The following is a 20,803-nucleotide window of genomic DNA, read 5'->3' on the forward strand; positions in this document are numbered from 1 at the left end:
TCTCAGCCCAGTTTCTCTTTTCAGAGCACACCAAAACTCTGTACAGACAGGAATTGTCTGCACCTCAATGCACACATGAAAAGCCACTATGGAACAGTAAAAAAACCAAAACTACTATGTATGGAGCAGTACAGTCATTTACAGGCTGCAGAGTATTGTCGTTTTCTTGTGGTTTCTAAGAGGGTTTTTTTTGTTTGTTTAGGGGGGTTTTGTTATTGTTTAGAAATAAGGACACTTCAATTTTGAAGCAGATTTCCTCATATGAGGTGAATGCTTGCATCATACTTGCTTTCCATGTGTCTTGTGTTCTTTCCTGCAAGACTCAAAGAAGTATTTCTCATAGTTTATCAAGATTATCCAGTTCCAACTTCTGTTATACTAACACCAGCGAAAACCCCAAATAAAAAAACAAAATCAGCACTGCAAGAACGAGCCAGTTCTCCTCCACCTTCCCATCCTTCATCACTTTTCTATTCTCCCAAAGATCAGCCAGAGACCTTGGAGCTACACTGCCTAAAAGCCACACAAGGCCATGCTCACAGCTGGATTAATTTGAAAATTATGCCCAACTCCAAAAGGCAAAAAAAACCCACAACCGAAAAAAAAAAAAAAAAATTAGCTTAATCCAAGAGGAATCCAATAGTGGGAGCTGCGTGTCTCAGATATTCTCATCTGCGTAGGGCAGCACTGAAGGGGTCACCCAAACAAGTCAGCCCTTGTAATGTGAAGCTGCAGCAGCAGCAGGAGAGGCAGACAGATCAGCCCAACCCATGTGACACAATCAGATTGTGAAGGGTTCTTTTGGTTGAACTTTTTAGTAAAGCTCCAGAAATGCTTCTTGCTATTGGAACATAGCCAGGCTGGGCCAATTATCACCACCCAGCTGCAGCACTTCCCAACCCAGATCATGCCAAAACAACCTAGAGAACCAGAGTGGGAGGGTTTTCTTTCACACCTCAGCACTTCACACACTCCCCTCCTGAACCACAGAGCTCCACCTTTCCTGCTATTATTTCCAATTGGCAGTTGGAAACTAACATTCTCCTCTATGAAGATATATGCACTGAAAAATCCAACAGCTACATCTACAAGCCAAAAATATATTACCTACAGATAAAGACAGGTGAATACAGAAGACTAAAAACATTGTATTTATGCCATTATTGATCACAATGTATGTTACAAAATCTGGATTTCCTGCTAATGCCACACAGTACGTGTCTTCTTTCTCATTGTGATTCTGCCAAAGTATTAGACACACTGACTTCACACTCAGCCACTGTAAATACAGTGCATGACATTAGACCACCCACCATCAATTCCAAGTTCCAGGCTCTTAGGAAAGCAATCATCTGCCTATCTATCCAGAAAGGCCCTTGCCTGTACATGCTTCCATCTACTTTGGCATTTCAATGTGCTGTGCTGAAATTCAGGTTACTCCATAGTTTACACAAGGTGAAAAATCTCCCCCACACTCACCTTTCATCCTCTGCCAGCTGGTCTATTATGCCATGTCATCTGAGTTTTAAAAGGATGCACCCATGTATTTATTTCCCCCACCTGATAAATATTTATGAATATTTTATTCCAGCCCTGACACATACACACTATAACTGATATTCCCTTTAGTTAAGCATCTTAAAGGAAAAGGAGTTTGAAGACAGGCTACTCCTATTGCCAAGCCTGAGCTCCAGCAGTCAGCTTATTAATAAAAATGATGCCATTTGGAAGGTAAATTAAAGAGACAACAACAACAACCCAGCACATAAGATTAATATGAGTTTCACATCAATGGAGTGCAGTATTTAAAACCTGCAAAAATTAAATGTTTGAAATAAAGATCTCTTCTGGTGTTTTGTGGTGATATTTTCATTCACAGAATGTGAGCTATCAGCCTGAATAACATTATGCAATTAAGAGATGGCTGATGCAACTTTCATTCATTTCTAATATGTTGATTTTGATCAAGGCTGATATGGTAAGGGCACACTTTCAATAACTGAATTAGCACCATCTAGTTTTTGTTTGATCAGTTTAACATTCATGTTATGAACCAATAGTGCAATAACAGAACAACTGAGGTCCAGTTCATGTTCATATCACAAAAAAATTTTAATACAATCCAACTTTACTTACCCTAAGCCTTGCAAATCTGTGATCTCTCCAGTTTCTAACCACTATCATTCCTACTGTGTTCACAGGATTTACTTAAAAAATTTGAGTATCACAGTACTAAATTGACGACATTTTAAAAATTCATTACCTTGTTTGACACGATACAGCAAACATCAATGAAGAAAACAAGGCATCTGAATTAGGAGACTTCAGGGAGAGACAGTGAAATAACACAGGCAATTCCATCTGCCTTGTTACATTTTTGGAGTAGTCATATCGGATGTATGTTGTTTATCCAAAACAAATCCTCCAAGTTACTGAGGATCTGATAGTCACTGCTGTCATCACAATGAAGAACTGAAAGACTTCAGAAAATAAACTGCAAGCTAAATGCTTGCAGCATGTAGAATTCTCATGTTCCACCTGTAAGTGACATTTTTCAAGCTTACCTTGTCTCTATCAATTTCTCAACTGTTATCAGATGTCAGAAGCTACTCTCTTGCCCCTCAGCTCCCTTGAATACAACTCCTTTTTTTAGTGCAGAAAACTTGAAAAATAGCTATGCAAGTCTGAGTACATATTTATTACCATCAATGTGCGATAGCCTCAAGAGACATCCACGCATCATAATCTGTTAGCAAGAAAAGGAATCAGTCTTCAATACCATGTTATTTTTTCCCTAATGCTGGAAGAACAAGCTAATTTGTAAGCCAGATCATTTCTTTCTAAAGGATGAATGACAGTCTTCTGCAAAGAAGGGATTTTTATAATTCTACCACAAAAAGGGCAAGATTTTTTTTCACTCTACCACAAAATCATGTCCACCCTCTCACTGCCTTTTACTTCCATGGAAATGTTGCAGGAGTCTCTAAGTCTCACAAAAATGGGTCTGGTTCCCATCAGGAGCTGCAGTAGACTCCTGAGCAGTTGGAGAAATGTTGAGGTATCTGCACTGGCTCCATCTCCCCATAATGCTGTGCACAGAGACCATGGGTCACCATCACATCCTTCCTCTGGGTTACCCTGCATTGCCAGATAAAGAGCAGAAACAGAGAGTGCACTGACTGGCAAAAGGGTTTGTGCAAGAAAAGGCAAGAAACTCAGATGTATTATCCCTTCCAGTCTTCCTCTGCACGGGGAAATTGCGACTTGATCTAGGAAACAATAATAAGGTACTGCATTGCAAAGGGAATTCAGCTTGGAGAATAAGTTCACTTAGTCCAGCAGCCTTCTACAAGTTATTTTAGAGTTAGACCAATATGACCTTAAATAATTTTAGAAGAAAATATCCATTTTCATCTGTAACACACCTATTTTCCTGCCAGGTTCTGTTACATTTTAAGTATTCCTCTTAACAATCCCTTGAAAGTAACACATGAACCTGAATGCAAACACAGACATATGATGCTTTTCAAGCAGGAATACCTAAGAAATACACATTTGTAACACTCATCAAGAATTTCTTCATCTGCCCTGCACCAGTAAATATGCTTAAAGTTGTCTGTTGTACTGGATCTACACCTTAACAGAGAAACCTAATTTCTTTGTTAAAGAATATACTAGAGCTTTGCTGCTACTGGAAACTGTCACTAGTATTTGCTTCTTAAAGTTATGAATTGCTGCAGTGTGCAAACATAAATAAATCTATACCGCATCTGTCAAACTAGACTATAATCAACCAGAAAAACCCCTAACACTGAGTGCCTAAAAATAAATACTGACAAATGCATGTCTGTCTCTCCCTAATGCCTTCTTTTCTGGAAGATCCTTGAGTCTGGAAGACTCCAAGCTTTGTAATACACCCAAAAATTAGTAAAGAAGTCTGAATTATCACAGAGACTATTTCCTGTACACTCCTTCCTCATTTTCCTTATTCCCTTTCCTACCACTCCTTTCACCAGGAATATCACAATAGATAGCAGACCTCAGGGATATCAAATTTGCTTCCAGGCACAGACATAACGAGAGGCAATGTCTGACTGCTCAATCTGAATTTCCCAGCTATTTAGGTTTTGAAGTATTTCATACCATGGCCCACACATTATTCCAAGTGACAATTACTTCAAAGCCAGAGGGTAGCCATTTGCATAATAATGAACATTTTTCTAAGGAGATGTGCAGGAAACTACACGCTAATGAGTCAGAATGTATATTATCTGAAAGTCATACTTGCTTTACAAAAATAATTAAAAACACAACCTCTAGTGTTTACCTTCTTGTGCCTTTTATGTAACAGACAGAGACACCTGTCCTACTAAATGCACAGGACATAGAATTAAATTTTGCAACACTTACTGCTGGCCAAGGGTCTATGTACAAATCACGAACGGGACGGGTCTGCTGAGGAACACGCCTCGGTTTCCTAAAACCCTCTCATTTTAATGATTCCCACAACACTGAGTCATGTGACACAACAGACACATTGGACTTTTCCCATGTGTAAGGGCTGGGAAGTGGGCTGGCTCCTGAAGCAGTGCGTCAGGTGAAATGCACTGAAAACATGGCACAGAAAACATGGGTTTGCTACATCTTAATCACAGAAAGAATGAGGGAAATGCAGCAACTTCTGCTAAACCACTGTAAAAGAAGGGAATAAGAGACAAAGTGCATGTCACAGCTGCAGAAGCATTTCCAGGAACACTCTGGGGGTAAATTTTCTTACAATCTAAGTAGTAACAGAATTTTTTTTACTAAGCAGAGAGTTCTCTTTAGCATCCTACAACCCTATTTAATATCAGAAGATAACTTTATTTTCAAACAAGTGTTCTTATAATCCAAAGAATACACCCTATACTACATCACACTTACCTGTATTTACTGCTTGAGCCTTTTGGTTTCATTACCTTTGAAATTAGATTGATGAAGCCATTAGGATCTTAGATATAAAATCTTCCTTTATACCACAGGATGTGGAAAACTGGAGTAAGAGGCTCACTAATGCACTGAGCCACAGCTACAGCATCATATCCAGCTTTCACTCTTTAGCCCACTCTCACAAGGGCCCCAGACAAGGCACCCTAAAGTCAGCTAGAGGAAACAGAATATATAATCCACCCCAGACTGGAGATTTTCCACACAATCAAGATGTCTGCCAAAATTTGGAAATATCCCAGCTAATTTATGACCATTAATACTCATAGTCATCCAAGATAAGAACAATAATCATACAGAATGCCTTAGGGTTTTAAAGCCTGTTGTCAGTAGCAGCAGCTGGAAGAAGGGCTGAATTTCTTTCCTACGCACAAGGCAAGCAGCTGATGCATCATCATATTGCTGGGTTTCTGTCCAGCTCTGAAAGATCAGCTATTGATCAGTGCCGCTGGCAGTACAGCACACCAGACACTGCTGGAGGATTTGAATGAGCAGATCACACCAGTGTAGTCTTAATCTACCATCACAGAAGAGGGTGGAGGGAAAACCAGTTTAAAACTACATGCTATCTACATAGCATGCACACAAATGGAAGCAGGGAAGTTCTTCCAGGCATGAGGAGAGTCAGGGTGCCATATAAACTCCTCATCAGCACTGATGCTCACTTTTTTCAGCCTGGAAATAACCAACTCTTCCATATTATTCATGACAATTTCAGCAAACAGAAATCATTTCTTGCCTGATTTTGTACTATTAACAACAGCATCAGCACTTATGTGCTGTGTAATCTGTCTACATGCAAGCATTTTCAGAGGCATGCATGCCCGAACTTTGAAATAAACCCTCAAGAATAATTGTTCTGCTTTTCGTTCATGTGGGGGAAGGCGGATATCAGGCTCCCCCAAGTATATTGTAAATCACTCCCATCCTCTATTTTTGGTCAAGACAGAGATCCAAAACTGGGCATACTGCTCAAGGAGTGCCATCAGCAAATTTGCAAAAGGTGCCACAGATGTTTTCCACAGAGATTTCCAGAGTCCTATCCTTGTAGCATAATGCTTCATTCACATTTCTCTCAACACTTCATAGCCACAGCATCAGCAGCAGTTGTTTATGCATCTCAATCAGCTCCTTGGTTTAATCTGATCAGCTTCATTCCCTCCCTCCCAAAGAGGCTTTAAGCCACAGTTCATGTGGACAGCCATGATTGTCCTGCATGGCTTAAGCCACCTGCTTGCACATGGGTATTTCTTCCACATTCTTGGAACTTCAGCTGAAACTCCTCAGTCAGGTTATTTTTGAGATAATGAACTTCACTTGGTATGAGGAAGAGAAATAGCATATGTACCTGTGCCACATATGTTTTACTTACTTTACAAAACAGAGGTAAAGCTCAAAAATGTGGCCAAGCCTAAGACCTCAAGAAATCACACAGGAGCTTTTTTCACTGTACAGTAACACAGACATGGGGAATGGTCAAGGCAAAAAGATGAAAGACTGACAGCATTACACGAGTCAGTTCTAGTGGAGACTATGCCACAGAGTCATCAGAAGTCCACATGAAATTGCAGTCTAATCTTCGATTGGTTGACGTCACCATAGATCCTCTGTATCACATCCTAACATAAACTTATACAAATTGGAGAAAAATCACCCTTGAATCTTCAAAAGTTCACAAATTCCTTTAACTAAATAGACATTACAGGAGACATCAGCCGAATAATCAAGATCCTTTGTTTATATTATATAAACATTTTTGACAATATGGAAAATTTCTTCATGACCAGGGTCTGACTGGGAGAGGGCTGGCTATACCAAATCACACTCCTATGACTCTCTCATTAAAACCATTGTAGAAAGAAGTTCCAGATGAAATAGAAAAACTAAATACCTTGTAGCAACCATTAAGGTGAAAATCTGCATCACTAAAACAAACACAACTACCTGTTTCTTTGAGCCAATTTCTCAGTGAAGAGTGGTTTAAAATTGTCACAGACAGCACACCCACAAAAAGGGTTACAGAAGCATCTTTAAGAGCAGGAAAGTTATGACCTTAAAGCAGAAGCCAAGCCCTGGAGACACCACCAAGGCACATCCATATAACTAAAATCTCCCAGATCTGATTCTATGATTATAACGTTTAAAGTAAATTTATTAACAATCTTAATTACTGTAATAAAAATATAAAATCCAGTCATGAAATAAAATTCTACAGAGATTGTTATGTTGACAGAAGGTTTTAAATATCTGAAAAATGAAGGAGAAGCTGACATTTTCTCAGTTCTCCCGCTCAGTGAATTTTTATTGCATGTGTATTTCCATAAAAACCCAGTTAGTTAAATTATCAAAACACCACAACACAGCTTGCTGTAATTTCATAAGCTAAGTCTTGCTGCAATTTATAAGTGGTTACACTTGAGTGCTTCCACACTGGCTCAGCAGCACAGCACCCAACTGCATTAATGTTTCAGCACAAAATTCTGCTAATAAACATGGTACTCAGCCACCATTACCCTGCTTTAAACAACACAAGCCCTCAGTATAAGCAGGTCAATACATGTGAGACTACTTATGCTCTTTAAACTGACTTTGATATAAAGGTAGCAGCAGACCATCCTCAAGCAAATGGGAAGTTTATCAATAATAAGGCAGGAAAGACACAAACCCAGGAGAAAGCTAAAGCATATGGCTTCAGTCACGGGTATCACAACAACTGCTCCAACAAAAACAAGTCAAGAGAAAAAGACGCCCCCTGAAAACAGTGTTAGTCGGCTTGTAACACTTAAAAACTGCAGCTCACGCGTTCTTCATTCAAAATAAAACTAATTAAAGAAAAAGAGCTGAGGATGTTTACTACCAAGTAGCAAAAGGGGAAAAAAAATACTAGAAGACCACCACAAGGTCCAGCACCAGATGCACTTTGCCTCTGTGGCAGCATGCCCAGAGACCTTGAACTGGTATTTCAAAGTCCAGGGAGACAATTTTTTTTTACAATCAAAACCAAAAATGCCCCTTAACCCACACACAAAAGCAATCAACCGCCTATAAGCCTGTGAGGTGCACTACTACCATGCTACTTTCTGTGCTGCTGACAACAAAACACAGTCCTTCCTAAAACAGACCAGCCCAGTACACCAGGTAAGAGCAAATAAATCTCTAATAAAAAATTAAAATCACAGGACAAGCAGAGACAATTGTTTAGTTAGACAAGAGAGAACATCTAAGCATAAAATACACATTTACAGAGATCCTTCCAGAGTCTGAATGCATTTCACAATTCCATTTTACTCATCATTCAGTCAAAGAGGGTTCACTCAGGCAGAGCAGAAGACACTTCTGTCACTATTGAACATACACATGTCTTTAGGATGTCCCACTAGCTTAGAGCTGTGGACCTGAATGAAAAGTCAAGAGGAAGGAGAAATGAAGGATGGAAATCAACTGAAGAAATATTTCATTCAATCATCAGAAGAAAATGCATTTAATCAGAACACAGAGCAGCACTACATTTTTCATAACACAGGACATGAAAATGTACCTAACTAGATTATTTTAGCAGCAGTTTTTACCTTAAATCTTTGCTTCAAAGAAAAAAAATTAAATATCTGAATTCACTGCTCATGAGCGATCATCCATTTTCTACTAAAACAATACTCTATATACAAACTTGACAAAAGATCTGTAGCATCACCTACATTACTCTTGTATTTAAAGACTCTGTGCCAAGGTCATATCCTGGAATAAAGCCTGCTCACTATTCACATTAGTATTCATGTTGGTAATCCTGCTACCTTCAGATGGTCAGCTTACACGGTTGTTAAACCTGTTCAAATTCTTCACTTGTACATTACCAGTTACATGGAATTTAGCTATGTAATTCCCACTAGAGCCAACTTAAGATATGTAGATGGCTGAATTGCTATCCCAAAGATTAATATGAGTCCTTTTAAAATCAGTCTGGGAAGCTGTGGTGAGTGAAAAGATCCTGCTTTGGCTGATTTCAGCAAAGTCAGAGGCAGCCCAGTTTTGAGTTCTTGAAGATCAGTCACCTCATAAAAAGCAAAACACCATCCCTCTAAAAAACAAACACAAATACTAAGTCTTTTCTTGCTTTAATCAATACAGCTACTAAGTTGATACTTAAAAATACACTTAAAAGAAAAAACCAAACAGGAAACTAAGCTTTATTTCTACACCACAAATGCAGACGTAGTGTCCTATATTCTACTTGGGAAAGACAAGCCAGATCCATCATCGAGGGCTGTACATACACAGATCTCTTACTGCTGCAGAAACACTGAACAATGGTTGACTTTATGTCCATAAAATATATGGTGATAAAAAGGATAATGCACTCACCTGATTAAAAATGAGCTTGGTCTTATTTCTTCCAGCACAAGCCTCATTTTCAATAACAAAAGAGTGTCTATTGATGATTAATTTCAATGGCCTTTGATCACACATACACCTTTCCCTATCAGAAATCTAAGAACTTTAAGCTTAGAAACACTAAAGTTTACATTACCATTCAACTCCATAATAACAACTGAGTTGCATCAACATTATTATTATTCCAAACTGATTTTTCCCGGTAAGCAGAAGTCTAAGGAAAGCTCTCATCAGTAACCTTTCCCTGAAAAATTCTATAGGAAATGAAATGTAATACTCTATTAAGACTTGTTTTGCAAACAGAAGTGAGAGAGATCACCCAAGCATGCAGAGTCATTAAAATGGATCTTACATATATCATTATAAATTTAATAATCTCCATGACGGCTAGAGTTCAAGTTAAAATGAATGTCAGCAAAGCATGACCAATTGATGTTATCCCAGCTGCCACTGAGCCTCACTTGGGGTTATATTATACATTCAGAGGCCCCATGCTGCATGTGCACCAAACACCCAGAGCCAGGAGCAGATGGGAGATGTAGGCTCCCATACCTATCAGCAAGGAGAGACAGACATAATTGCATATTAATTTTGGTGCATCAAAACAATTACAGCATACTTTGGTGTCACAGGTCACAAATGTTTTTCCCATCACGCCCCAAATGCAGGATAATGTTGTACACTTCAGAAGGGGGAGGAAAAGTGTTCTAGCAGCCTCCAGAAATTAAGTCAATAGACGGATTTTGTTTCAACCCTCATTGATTTACTTCAGTCCCAAAATGCTTCCTCGAAAAACGTAGAAGGAAGACCTTGGCAGCTTGTCAGTTAATAGATTATGCTTGGTGCAATTAAGATACATTCAGGAGTTTTATTTTGTTCCCCAAATGCCATTTCTCTCCAAGCAAGCAGCTGCATTTTATCCAATTTCTGAAAGTTTTCCAGGCTGCTTAGATTTCTAATGGAGTGACAGAGAAACCACTTTTATTCTTCAGCAGACCTGATGAAACTGCGACACAACCTCCCTCTCCCTGAAATTAGACAGTGCTGTTGAACAGCAAAATAATAGCTGACGGTCAATTTTTTTTTCTAGCTCAGTTTTCAACTGAAATAAAAATCATACAGGGGAAAGGAGCTCTCCACACAGAGCTGAACATGGCATTTTCTATTCTCCATCAACTCTGCATGGAGGACGACATCACTGATTTATGCAGCAGAAACATGTCAAGTTGTAGTGTGCTTCACTGGTGCCAACAAAACAACTTTGGAGTCCCAGTTGTTCACAAGCTACAGTTTTGTCTGAGACAAGGACTTCACTTAGGTCAATTTAATGCACCAACCCATTAGGATGGGATAACTCAACATCACCCTGACACACAGAGCCGCCACAAAGCACTTGTGCAAAATAAGGGCCAACATGTGACATTAAGCACGTTCCACTGTACATTTCAATTCAAGCCAAAATTACATCTGGCAACTACAGCAAAATGCAAACAGTTCCACCAGGACAAGGACACTGACAAGTGCACAACATTCTCAGCAAATGAAAACACCAAACATCAAGAAAGCATTTTTCTAACCACTCCACTAATGATATCAACAGGAAAAAAGAAGCTAAACTTACAACAAATCAATAACCTGACCAGACTCAGTAGGAGTCAGTATACTTCATTTGCACTATATGTCTCTTCATCAACAGCCAGCCAGAATTCTAGACATTTTTCCCTTCTTTCACTCATATCACAATTTCCCCTTCCCTCAGCTCTTTGCTCCATACATTGGAAGAAGAGAAAGACAAACATTTTCTAAAACATATAATGAAGAGATCTACAGCTGGCTGAGCAAAGCAAGCAGCAAGTGCAAGTGATAAAAGCATTATGTGGAGCTATTCTGCCACTTGCATCTCCTTCAGTAATTTAAGCAGAAAGTGTTCCCACCTTTTGTCACTTACCCTTTTTTGATCTTCCAGTCCATGTGTCACAATCTTTCTTTTCTGATGTTGGCTGGATTCAGAGCCAGATTCCATTTCCCTGCAACAAAGACTCTTCCAGCCTCTTTAAGCTTTCTCTAAAAATCCATAGTATAAACAACAAAAATCTAAAAATAATTTTAAAAAAGGCGAGACAATTCCTTCAAACCTCGTCCATTGTCTTTTATCATTCTTCTAAATTCCTGTTTGCCATCACTGCTCATTATCCTAACAAGCAGCCATTCTGTGAGCCTCTATATCCTATAGTAGCTCAGATGAAGGTTTCCATGTAAGTGCCTTACAGAAGGATGGCAGAGCTGAATCCAAACCCAGTCGTTTGTGCCACATTACTGCTCCATCAGCAGCCTTTTCAGTGCATTCCTGGCACAGATAATTTATATGTCAATAAAGGTGTAAACGTGCACTTAATCCACTGTGTTGATATTATCAGCATCCCTCTCATGGGCCGCCTTCCTCCCATAAATCAATGTAAACACTTCGCAGTGATAACTGCCTTTTGCAAATCTAGCAGGTGTTAATTACGTAAAATCATCCATGCACACTTGTCATCTTCCTCTATGTATTCAAACAAATACCTAGAAGAGGGGGGAAAAAAAAGCAGTTTTTACCAGCTTGAAAGAAAACACAGCTACTGGTGTTCTTTGTCCACCACCAGGAGCTGCAAGTCAGAACTGATACAATAATTAGATGTTTTGAACATACTACACTCCTCATCCAAGCTACTCAAAATGCTTTGATGCCTGTTTAGAGTGTTACCTTGCCTTTGGGGCTTCTTGCATAAAACCAGCCCAGAATGACAATATTGTACATCAGAGCTGAACCTACTGCAACAACACTGACTGAAGCCTGCAAGGATCAACTCAAAACTCAGCTTTCCAGGGTTCAGAGTCCCAGACCTAAAGCCAAATCCATTATTCTTCTGGGGTCTCCTACCCAAGGATCTTTCTCCACAGTCTGTAAAGTTAATGAGTGCCACCTTCCAAAATCCTGAGCACGATAATGCAGGAACAAACAGGTTCTACTATGACTTGGGAAGGAAAGCTTAACAGGTCAACCAGCTTAAAATGCTGCTCGTTTTTACTGAGAAGCACAAGTTTACTACAAGAGACAAAGAGTCTCCTGGGTTAATTTGTAAGGTGGGATCAGTATCAGCAGGCTTCAGTATGCAGGCACCAGGAAAAACACATTTACTACACTGAATTCCATACTAAAAAGGCTAAACATTAAATCAATTTCAGCCACCTTAGCTAAGCATGGTATAAGAGCACATATTTAGCTGCATGTTGTTACAAGCCTGGTAAGCACCAAAAAATCTAAACCTGTGTTCTATGTAACAAAGGAACTAATAAATAAAAACAGCATCACTCTCCCACCACTGAAGGATAAACAGCATAAAAAATAGATTTCTCACAACACAGTGGAAATGCTTGTTCTGCATGCTGACGTCCCTTGTTATGCCAAGGCAAAGATCTTGACAAGACAACAGGTAGAAATACTGCTTTTGCCTCTCACTTCAAATGCGCTCTCACTGCTCCTCACCATGAAGCAGTAGGTCATTAAGCCAGTTCTCTTTCTTTTAAGAGCACAGGAAAGAACACAGATGATTGCAGCAATGCTTTGCCTTTTGAAAGTAATCTAAAAACACATCTAACCCATTTTACAGAGAAATAGGAGGTTTCCAATTCTATTTTAAACCAGAATCTCCTCCTGATCTGTAGTTTCAAACCTGCCAATAGCCATGGAAATCAGACAGGTACCTTGAAGGCAATACACGGCCTCTGACCTTAGCAACAAATATCACAAGCAAAAAAAACCCCAAATTTTATAAATATCCTTAAGTCCCACCGAGGAAAACTTTTCCCCTCCAGTGATTTCACTGTGATGTGACACATGAGACTGCATCAGTCACATCGTGTAATGCCATGCTGGAATAGCATGACATAACCAGTGCAAGTAAGGACAACATGAAAGGTCCCCTCAACTAGGGGAGAAAAAAAAAAAAAAAAAAAAAAGTTCCTGTGCATTCAATGTTCCAGCTTTAATCATCATGGAAACAGCCTCTCTAGGGAAACACATGAGGATCTGTTTGTATGTAGTACTTAGTACATGCCTGCAACCTAAGACCATGTGTTATAGGTATTTAATGTCACTGCCCAAGTTAGCTACATTAAGCTTCATATATTAAAAAAATATATTAACAAGAGGAAAAAAATGCATCCTGAGGCTTAAAGAACCATTTCAAGTCAGCCACAAACCAAAATATTTTTCAATATCTAGACTTAATTTTATTCTTACTACCTCCAGTAAAAATAACTTTCACTTTTTAATCTCTGTGCATATCTGACCGTGGAAATGGATTTATTAACAAATTTAATTTAATGCCAACTAATTAGCATTAAATAAAAAAAAAAAACTTCAAGAAGAAAAAAAGGTAAGGTTTGTTGGGGCAATCACCACATAGCCAGAGACACTGAAACCAACAAAAACCCCAAATGACCCAAAATCCGTGTTACCCTTTTCTGCCATCACAGCAACATCCAAAGCCCCCAATCGGGCTCTAGCCTCAGCTGGGTTATGACTGAACATGCTCTAAATAATAAACAGCTCTAGGAGCTCAGAGCCTACACCTGACCATGGCTTAAATGCATTAACAGTCTCAATGAACCACAGGTGAGTTGATAGTCTTAAATTTAAGCCATAAGGGCTCTAGCTGGGTATGTCCTACCAGGGTCCATCCTCAACACACAATCCCAAATAGGTCCCCACCTACACAGAATGTCGCTCACAAATACCTCGCTGGATACCCAGATCCTCAAGGACGCCGCCTGGCCGCCAGTCTTCCATTCAAAGTACCGCAAATTAACACAACTTTTGGGGGTTTTCTCATTAAAATGTAAGCAATCTTGCAACAGCAGGAATTTTTAATTCCCGCAACTGCCCGTGTTTCGGGAACAAGCAAGCAAGCAAGCAAGCAAATCCACAAGTTCTTTTTTTCACACGGGAAACAGAAGCCCGGCAGCCTGTGAGTCCCGCGGCTGTGTGCCGTGCCAGACAAAACCCCGCGGGTCTGGGGACACTCCAGCCGCGCCTGCCCGGCACACAGCGACAGATAAAATAACAGGAATAATGTACAAATAATCACAGAGGGCAGCAGCAGCACGACCCGCCCGGTGGCCAGCCCCGCCCGCGCCCACCCCGCCAGACCGCGCCGAGGGAACGACCCCGGCGCCGAGCCCCGCACAGCCCAGCCCCGCACAAGTTGCGGCCCCGCCGCCGCAGGGAGTGCGGAGGAGCCGCTCCCGCGCAGCGCAGCGAGGCTGGCGGTGCCGGCCCCGCCGAGCCGCGCCGTGCATGGGGCAGAGTCCCCCGGGACCCCCTCCTGCCCCGAGCCGCTCCCCAGCGGGCTGGGCTCGCCGCCGGCCGCCGGCGGGGCGCGGGGCTCCGCCCGCCCGGGGCCGCGTCCCTCCCGCCGCCGGAGCGGGCGCGCCGGGACAAACTTTCGCATCCCTCATGCGCGCCGGGCCGGGCTCCCCGCGTCCCGCCGGTACCTGCCGGGGCCGCCGCGGCGGGGCGGGCGGCTCTGGGCGCTGCTGCTCCCGCGGGCCGGCGGCCCATGCGCCCGGGGCAGGGCAAGGGGCCGCCCTGCACACCCGGCTCCGGCTCCAGCGTCGCCGCTCCGCGCCGCCGCCACAACTCACTCCGGCGTCACCAGGACAACGAGCGCCCGCCCTTCGCCGAGCCCCCTCCCTCCTTCCCTCCCGCCCTCCCCGCGGCACCGCCCGCGCCGCCCGGCGCGGGGGCTCCCACGTGGGGCCGCCACACCAATGGAAGGCGGAGTGCTGCCGGCGGAGGCCGCGGAGAGCCGCTCTCCAGGCGGGAGCGGGTGCGAGGGGCGGCAGGAGGCAGCGGCCGCCACCCGCCGCCACCCCTCCGGCCACCTGCCCCTTCGGCTCTCCCGTGTCACCTGCCCAAAGAAACCCCTCGAGGCCGCGGTGTCGCCAGCAGAGCGCTGCGAGCAGGCTTTTGGACAGACCGTGTCATGTCCCTCGTCAGCCCAGCCCAGCCCGCTGTCCTACATCCCGTCCCTGTGCCTTGGGATCCTGCATCGCTGCGGGACCGGCGATAGGTCCGGGGCATGCCACCCGAGGGATACCACATGGCTGTGTTGGTCTCACAGCACTATTAATGCAATATATTGTTGGTACCAAACGTGTCTTGATTAGGTGTGTATTCAAAAAAACTAATGTAAACGTGGTTATCACCCACTCGTTAGTGCAGATCCTTGCATTGCTTGGAGCTGGGCCAGCTGCTCCGGAGCCTCGCAGGCTTTAACAAGCCAGAGCTAATAAGCCAGGCTGGGTGTAAGTTCACTCCTCACAGAGCCACTTAGGAAGTTCAGCACCAGTTCTGGAAATTACAAGTAGCTGCACTCCAGAAGGTTCAGCAGAAGCCATCCTTGGTCCAACTCGACTTTCTGGCCCAGCAGCCTTGGTCACCCTGCCTGGCCCACACATCTTCTGTGGGGGAGCAAAAGGAGTGCTAGCAAATATTATCACAGATACAAAATAAAGGGGGATTTATATCGAAAGCTTTGGCCCCAAACTGAAATGTGCTTCTTGTAGCGGGAGTGCTGTAACTCACCGTTCTGAGCAGAATGTTACTGTCCAAGTCTGGGCTGGCTGGAGGCCAGGGATAAGGGATGAGGGACTGCTCATGGGCAATCAGCTGGTCACGCTTCACCGCCTGCTCTGACTACAGCCCAAGGAACCAAGGGTGGCTCCTGCCACCACCCTCCACCAGAGACTAGCAAGAAGAGGAGTGGTTCCTGTTCCATGGGAGCATATATTCAGAAGCATCATCAGCTTTCACCCTTCCTATCCCAGCTAGGAATATCACCAGCACAGCTTTTCAAGGCATTTTCCTCATTTTCTCTCTACACTTGCTAATTTGTCCTGTGTGTGACTCCTTCTGTGGCACCTCATTCCTGAGCAAAGAAAATTCAATTCAACCTCAAATAAAATTATGGCCACAGTCTTGCCCTTCTTTTAGCTTTATCCTCAAAGCTCGATTCATCAGAGCTTTCAGGCTAGTGTTTGGTACATCTACCAGTAAATAAAATTTCCATCTCATTTAGACCATTTCTTCAGTTCTGTACTTTAAATGTCAAAGTATGTGGTCTCTGTAAAAAGTAACCTATGAGGCTAGGTTGCCTAAGGTTTTCTTTAAGCTTACCTGGAAAAACAAGATGTCACAAACATCTTCTTTTTGTGCTCTTGGGCTGCTGTGGCTCTTGGGACCTTTGGGGACAATATGTCTTGCCGAAAGCTTCTTTGCTATGACTCCCTGTCTGGCCCGTGTTCCTAGGCCTTTTCAAGCATTTTAAGGGACTTGCTGACTGCCAGCTCCTCTGGAAGATGACATTTCTGTTAATGTGTGACCCAACTGCCACTTTTTTTCATACCAATATTTCTCATGCGGACAACAGGAATGAGAAATTAAGACAGACTGGTTCTTTGGCAAATTCAGGTGGTATTTTAGTATGGTAAGAGATGGTTCATAATATATTACTTAGAAACTCTGCTTCTACTGTAACATTTTTATGTTTAGAAAAATCTTCTTTTAAAATATGTGGCTAGAGGTAGAAAAGAAGATTAGAACAGCCTAGTCTGTGATAAAGGAAAATTTCAATTCAACGGGACTGCTGTAAAGGCCCTTATTTATTTTTCTCAGCAGTTGCATTCACTCGCTTGCCTGCAGCTTTAGTAGCTGTGGAGGTTTTCTTCTGTAAATTCTTCAAAGTGATGGATTTTCTCTTTGAAATAATGCTTGACTGTAGAGAACTACAGAAGTGTAACCTTTTTTTTTTTTCCTGTGCACACGTGATGCTTTGAGCTTTGAAAAGATGTGTGTACTGCCACCTCTTTTGTTAATTTGCATGCCAAGAGCCGAAAAATTTGCATTACTGGCTTCATGCTCCGCAACTGAAAGCAAGGACAGTGATCTCCCACTCTTTCCAGTTAAAGGTCATCTGAAATACATGTTCCTCTCTGGCTCAGACTAGCGAGACATTCAGCATTTCATTAATCAAAGAAGCACAAGGCTTATTTTTATTGATTAAATGTTACAGTTGTAACAAGAAGCACTAGTGTACAAGGTGTTGCACATATGCACCCTCCCCAATGCTTACAGCTGGGGAATTGCAATTTAGACAAAAGGCAAGAGAAAAAAAAAAGCAAGATTTTAATCTCTGTTTTAGAAGCAGAAAGTTATGGCACAGAGCTGATGAAGAGAATTTGCCAAGATCACATCTCCCAACTGAATCAGCATCTTAACCACAAGCTATTCCTGCTCTTGTTGGTTCTTATCCTTTTGATGTATTCCAGCCTGTTAGATACGTAAAAGTAATCATGTATAAAGTTACAGCCTTGGACTCTAAAAAGACAATGATCAAAGTCAAAGTTCTCATTGGACACAGAAATAATTCTCTTATTTAAGAGTCCATACATAACCAAAGGTAATAGTCATTGTCTGTAAAAATCAGCAACAAAGCACTTTAAATGTACACTTTTAGACCAGTGATAATGTCAATCAAATCCCACTACAATTCCTATGGAAAAGCAATTTAGTATTTTCACAGAAAAGAAAAGATTGCGGGGTGGAAGCAGCAGCCTGGGACTCAGGACTCCTGAATTTGCTAGCTTTGATTTTTTCTAAGCCCAGCCTGGGTTCTGTGGAAGTACACCAGGTTCCCACAGGATAAAGTCTAAATGCCAGCCATGCACTGTAAATGTGTTAAATCAAAGATTGCCTTTGACCACCAATTCTATAGAAGTTGTGCTAAACAAGTCTTTCCTCTTGGCTGGAGCTAAGAGGCAGCAAGTCCTCAGTGCCTGAGTGCACACTGACACTGGCCATGCTTTGGAGCTGTGACCTCAGCATGGACAGCAGAACCTGGCCTGATGCATTTTAATCACCATTGCAATACAAGGTTTCTTCAGTGCTGTGGAAGTCGTGATGCCATAAATCCATGCTTTGCCATGAGCATTTAGAAATATGAGGCTTCCTCTGCAAGGGCCTTTTTCCTGACACTGCTAAATGTCAGAGAAAGTTCAGTTCTAACACATTAAAATATGCTTTAAAATACTGAATATTATTCATACTCTCAAAGAACTAGTTTTTATTTCAAGTGAAAAATGTTTCATAATTAGAAAACAAAACATTCCTGAAGAGCGACATGCAATTCATCCTCTGAAGAATTTAAATCATTTAGCTTCAGATAATTTAGCTTTGATCCATAGACTGTAAGAGTCAACATTTCCTGAGGTGTTTTCACAGACTTGAGGACAATCTTGAGTTCATTTGTCTGTGTGTCTGCTGCAGGGTCTGGTAAAACATTCTGTTACAAAAGTGATGGTTGCAATGGTAGGAGTGTTTAGACAGCAAAAAAAAACAGGGATGTTAAACTAAAATAGCAAAGCTTTCATTAATTTTTCAGGCTCTGTTATGTACCTTTTAGCTTTTGGCTGTAGCTAATCACTTTGAATGTTCGTATAAGTTCCAACTTTAGGCAATGAATTCTTTAAAATGTCTTATTTTGCATTTTTAAGATGTTATTGTGTAATGCATGTACATTAAGAAAAGTTTTTGCTTTTGCAGATAGAATGCATCTTTAAAATCTATTTTGCCTCTCTGACACCCAATATAACCTTTGAAAAATTAATTCTTGAGATAGCTAATCCTTTAGTCAGCCAGATCCTGTCATTCTTTATTGTATTCTTTGGCATGAGGGGGATTGGTTTTCCTTTTTAAATGTGAAATATTTCTTTAAATAACATTTAGGTTTGGAAGATGAAATCAAATGCTGATCAATTGAATGCAACAGGTATATAATAACCTAGAGCTGTTTCACCCATTTACCTCTCCTGTGATCTGAAAACCATTTAGAATAAAGAGAAAGTTCAAACACTAAATTTAAACAACAGCTTTGAAAGGACAAGAACAGTTGTTCTCTAAGAATTATGTCCCCTATACTTGTTAAAAGGTGGGGTCCTGGACCTCTTTGGTAAGAAATATTTGGTAAGAAATATTTCTTTGGTAAGAAATATCCTCACTCATGGCTCCTAAAGACCAAGAATTTATTTCACAGTGCCTTTTATTTCAGTGTAAATATTCTAGGACAACCCTCTGTCCGCTCTTGTTATTGTTAGCTTGCATCTCTGTCATCCTCAGAGTTGTCAGTCTGTATTTCCATGGTTAGGATGTTTATTTCTTCAAAGTAACTGGCTCCCTCCATGGCCTGTGTCCATGGACAGCCAGCATCTTCCATGGTCACTCATTACTGTAGTGAAACACCTTTGCAAACATTAAGTTAGGATTGTGCTGAGTTGTATTTTGGATTTGTGTTGAACACACAATAATATGTGTGTTCACACAATAATATAGATATTAACAGCAATATTGATAATATAGAGATATTTTTGTTATGCCTGAGCAGGGCTTACACAGAGACAAGGCCTTTTCTGCTTTTTGTATGGCCACGCTGGTGAGGAAGTTGGGGAGTTGGGAAGAGACACAGCCAGAACTGGTGACCCCAACTGACCAAAAGGATATTCCAGGCCATGTGAAATTGGGCTCAGAATATAAAGTGGAGAGAAGAAGGAGGAAGGGAGATGTTTGGGGTGATGGGGTTTTTCTTCCCAAGTAACCGTTGCACATGATGGGCCCCTGCTCTCCTGGAGGTGACTGAACACCTGCCTGCCCATGGGAAGCAGGGAATTAATTCTTGTTTTGCTTTGCTTGTGTGCATAGTTTTGCTTTCCCTAAGAAACTGTCTTTATCTCAACCCACAAGTTTTTACTCTTCTGATTCTCTCCCTGATCCCACAGCTGGGGCAGTGAGTGAGTGGCTGTGAGGGGCTTGGCTGCTGACTAAGGTTAAACCATAACAGTCCTTTTTTCTCCTCACAGTTTTCAAGATTTGAGCTCTCTGTTTTGCTTGAACAGGACACCTTGAGAGTGCCTTGGGAGAGCTGCATTCAAACAAGTTCTCCAGAGCAATTGTCTGTGTTTTCTTTTATCTGAATGAAATGTGCCTCACAAGTTAGTCACGTATTCTGCAAAAGGCCATAGACCGCATACAAACATGTTTAATGAAGCTGAATACTGCAAGCATAAGCAGCAAAAATATTTTTGTTTACTTAACATTTATACACACTCAAGTAAAAGCTTGTTACGTTTGGTTGGCTAAGCTTGTTTTCAAAAGGGACCTAGAAGGCTGAAAAAGTTAAATAAATCAATCTATGCATAACAACACAATCATTCATATTAGCATTCTAGTTAAGTCAATGATTAATTCTTCTTTGAGGACGAAGTGGTGGTAAAACAACCCTAGCCTAATATCTAGTAGCAATATTACAGTCAACTCAAAATTCCAGATTATATC

At 41.5% G+C, this 20,803-nt stretch overlaps 1 protein-coding gene across 1 annotated transcript in view; it reads right to left on the reverse strand.

The window, feature by feature from the left end:
- Positions 1 to 11,398, reverse strand: part of NAV2 (neuron navigator 2) — a 374,080-nt gene extending 362,682 nt beyond the window's left edge. The window contains exon 1 of the mRNA XM_053980574.1: positions 11,324 to 11,398. Coding sequence (XP_053836549.1) covers positions 11,324 to 11,398 — 75 coding nt within the window. The remainder of the gene's footprint in view (positions 1 to 11,323) is intronic.
- Between the last annotated feature and the right edge of the window lie 9,405 nt (positions 11,399 to 20,803).

Source organism: Vidua macroura, chromosome 6 (assembly GCF_024509145.1).
Source record: "Vidua macroura isolate BioBank_ID:100142 chromosome 6, ASM2450914v1, whole genome shotgun sequence".
Lineage (NCBI taxonomy): Eukaryota > Metazoa > Chordata > Aves > Passeriformes > Viduidae > Vidua > Vidua macroura.